Here is a 3,887-nt window from a genome sequence, read left to right on the forward strand (position 1 = left end):
AGCCAATGACATTGCCCCCTTTTGACTCAATGGAGAAAGATGTTCACACCCTATAGGTGGGTAGTAGAATGTTTACACCTTCTTAACACATTAATATCTCATCATCTGTGATGGAGACCGACTCTCCTCTTGCACACATGCTAGGAGCAAGACTTAAAAAAATAAAATACCAGGATATGTTAAAAAAAAATACAAGGATATCTGTCTTGCCTAGGACCATTAATTCATAAAAATTTATGGAGTATCTATTATGTCCAAGGCATTGGGGGAATTAAAAAGATGGATAAGACAAAAGCCCTTTCCCCATGGACCTTATGGGCTAATAGGACACATATTAAGTCAGTGACTGAACCAGAATTAGAAAGCAAGTGTCGTGCCTCTCAGTCTAGGAAATCAATCACCATTTATTTGTTCCTACCATGTGCCAAGTACCGTGCTAAGTGTAAAAAGAAAAAGTAAGGTCCCTCCCAGCTTGTGAGCAACAAGCACCTACCTACTCCCTCACTCCAACCCCAGCCCCCGTAAGATCCTACCAGCAGCGAGCGTGCGCAGCGCCTCGGACACCACGCTCCGCTTTTTCCTCTGCTCCACGTCCCTCGGCGCGAGCCCAGTAGCCAAGGGTGACCCGAGCCACGGCGGTCGGTTGAGGGGACTGGGGTGGTGGGGGACGGGATGGAGCCAAGCCAGATGGAAAAGAAGGTTTCGGAGCTTAGTCAGTCTCAGCGAACCAAAATTCATTCGCTGCTCACAGTCCCTTTTCTTCGCACCAGCGACACCCGGGCTAACGACAATGTGGCCGAAACAAGAAACTTGGACTCCATCTCTCAGGCGTCTTCCTCTCGGCAATCCTCGATGAGGACTGATTTATCTAGGGATGGGAGCAAGGAGGGTACAGGCCGAAAGCTGTTGAACATGCTGAGGAAAACGCTTAAAGGAAGTGAGAGTAAGGACTTGGAAGTGGTACAGGACATGCCAGCTTTGGTTCCATTTGGTGATGTGGTTGGCTGCCTAGCTGTTCATATAAGGAGATGCAGACATTTTTCACCGAGGATCAACTTACAGCGTTTCACAAATGTGTTTATTCGCATCACGGTAAACAAGATCATGAAATACACTAAAGCTCATTCCTTGAATTGTAAGAATAATGAGAAGAGACCTGGAATTAAGTTTGAAGAAGTGAAATACTTCTCTGTACAGGTTCCGAGACGTCAAGATGATGGAAGGAATATGATTTATTTGGAACTAATGAAATTTGATCATTTGGAAGCATATCCTGCAGTGTTGGGAAGTTTTAGCTTACATCTTTATGAAGTAATTCAGAAGGGATGCTTCACAGAAGAATTTCTTATGAAGATTAGAAACCTGGTTGTCTGCAAGGTTGAAGTAGAATTTATGTTTTCCTATGGAAACTTTGGTTATGGCTTTTCACATCAGTTAAAACCACTTCAGAAGTTGATTCAGCCATCCATGTTTATGCATGTCCCCCCACCTGTGGAAAGAACAGACCCTCTAACAAATGTTATCACACCACAACTAATAGAATATCCAGCGTTCCTATCCCCAGACTTGAATGTTACTGTTGGAACACAACCAAAACAGACTCATTCATCATCTCCCATCCGACTTGAAAAACTTCAGCAACAACCTCGAGACAGGCTTGACAGAATGAAGAAAGAGTACAGAAATTTGAAAACATGGGAAGAAAAATCTAAGTATTTAGACCAAATTCTTCGCATGAAATCAGAACTGAAAGAATTTCCTGACTCTAATGATGTTGATGGCAATGAAGTGTTTGTAAAGTATGATCCTCCATCTCTAGCAAGTTTCTCTCAGCCACCAGAATTCTCATTAAAAAAGCAAGAGGATAAACCTCTTCCATCTGAGTTTCCTGTCAAAATGCCTGAAGCTAAGAAGAGCCTGGCAGAAATGAGAGAGGAGCCTCCAGATCTTCTTCAAGAAGGTGTTGAAACAAAAAATGAAAGCCTTCCTCTTGAGCGAACTACCCCTTTACCTCCTGTTTCATTAAGAGAAAAAGAAATCTGTGTAGAATCTATAGAGGGAAGAGATGATGAATTTGAAAACACTAGACTTAAAGGAGAAACGTCAGGAAGATGGACCACAGATTCAACTTCACCAGAAGTAAAGCCAACGCAGAGCCATCCACCAGGAAGAAGAAACTTCATTCAATCAGAAACAAAGTTGAAAAGTATCATTTTAAGCCCATTTAAAAAAAAGTGCACAGATGAACTTGAAATAGAAACAAAAAGGCAAACTTTAAAGCAAGAAAACAAAATGAGTTCAGAACTTCTTCAGGATCTAAAAGAGGACACGGAAACAGTTGCAAGGATGCATCTTTCTCGACATGTTTCCTTTAATGTTTTGCAAGAAGCTACAGAATTATCCTGGAGTGAAGATCTGCTAAAAGAAGATAAGTTTGAAGAAGATACTTACTCGGATGAAGCTAATGAGGGTGAAGAAAAGGAAAAGTACAAGGAGGGAATAGGTGAGAGGAATAAAGCAGAGGAAGAAAAGAGTGGGAACACCAACTATCGTGGCTTACAGGGAACTTGGACTTGGAGGAGCACCCAGTAGACACCAGCCAGGATTCTTCAAATAATAAAAAGGAAGATTTGCATTTGACCATCTAAGCATCTTGAAAACGCAAAAGCAAAAGGCTAAGTTTGACTTGGGAAGAAGCCCAGATGATAACTAATACCCATTTAAAAACCTTGCAAGACCAAATACTGCTCCAGAGTTTAATAAATGAATGAACTCACATAAATCATCAACATTTCTGTATATTGCCAACAAAATCCAGCAGCAAGAGCTGGGAAAACAAATTACATTTGAAATAACTGTCAACAACATCAAATACTTGAAAGACTACCTACCAAAAAAATCCTCAGGAACAGTATGAACACAATTGCAAAGCACTTCACACAAATAAAATCAGATTTAAACAACTGGGAAAACATATTGCGCATGGGTGAGCTAAGCCAAAACAATAAAAGTGACAATTCTACCTAAATTAATTTACTTACTCAGTGCCATACCAAACTACCAAAAATTATTTTATAGAAATAGAAAATAATAACAAAATTTATCTGGAAGAATAAAAGGTTAAGAATATCAAGGGAATTAATGGAAAAAAGTGTGAAGGAAAAGGGCCTAGCCATACTAGATCTCAAATTGTATTATAAAGTGGTAATCATCAGAGTTTAACAAAAGATTGAAAGAAAGCCTTAGGAAATTTACAATCCCGTGAGTGATTTCAGTAGGCTTATTTTGTGTATAATCAGAAAAAAGACCTAGAAGTCTTGAAAAAGTTCAATCATTTGTCATATTCTACAGTTGTTAAACAGTTCATATGTGAAACAGAAGTATGAGGATGGTATGAAGTATATCATGAATCTCCTTACTAATGAAATTGTATATGGGTCAGTCCTCTTAGCAGTTCACTACAAAATTTCATCTTGTTAGAGTTATTTTCACTGAAACACAAAATATTTATGATCCATTAAAAAAAAAGAAAGACAAAAATAGTCCCTGCTCTTTCAGAGCTTAGAGAATACTTGGAGAAACAACATGTAGAATCAAAAGAGCCAAGATAAGTAAAAATAGCATACAGAAGGTAACCCGAGAGGATGGGACGTGGGAGAGCTAAGGATCCTGCAGAAGGTGGGATTTGGGCTGAGTCTTGAAGGAAGCCTGGGAAACTAAGAGATGAACATGAGGAAAGAGAATATTCCAGATATAGGGAACAGCCAGTGTTAGAGCACAGGTATGGAAAAGGTCGTGTCATGTGTGAGGAACGAGTAGGCTACTGTGGCTAGATCATAGAATACATGGCTAGTGGTAGAATGTAGGAAGACTGGACTGGTAGAAAG

At 39.8% G+C, this 3,887-nt stretch overlaps 1 protein-coding gene across 1 annotated transcript; it reads left to right on the forward strand.

Annotated features, from left to right (window-relative positions):
• Positions 1 to 615: 615 nt before the first annotated feature.
• LOC118834866 (C2 calcium-dependent domain-containing protein 6-like) lies at positions 616 to 3,513 on the forward strand. The gene has a single exon (XM_036742306.1). The coding sequence runs from the start codon at positions 673 to 675 to the stop codon at positions 2,590 to 2,592; it is 1,920 nt and encodes a 639-aa protein (XP_036598201.1). The 5' UTR covers positions 616 to 672; the 3' UTR covers positions 2,593 to 3,513.
• Positions 3,514 to 3,887: the final 374 nt, after the last annotated feature.

The sequence above is a fragment of the Trichosurus vulpecula genome, chromosome 1, assembly GCF_011100635.1.
Source record: "Trichosurus vulpecula isolate mTriVul1 chromosome 1, mTriVul1.pri, whole genome shotgun sequence".
Lineage (NCBI taxonomy): Eukaryota > Metazoa > Chordata > Mammalia > Diprotodontia > Phalangeridae > Trichosurus > Trichosurus vulpecula.

Excerpts from the sequence above, each read along its gene's own strand:
- LOC118834866 (XM_036742306.1), top strand. The coding sequence starts at position 673 with ATGGAGCCAAGCCAGATGGAAAAGAAGGTTTCGGAGCTTAGTCAGTCT.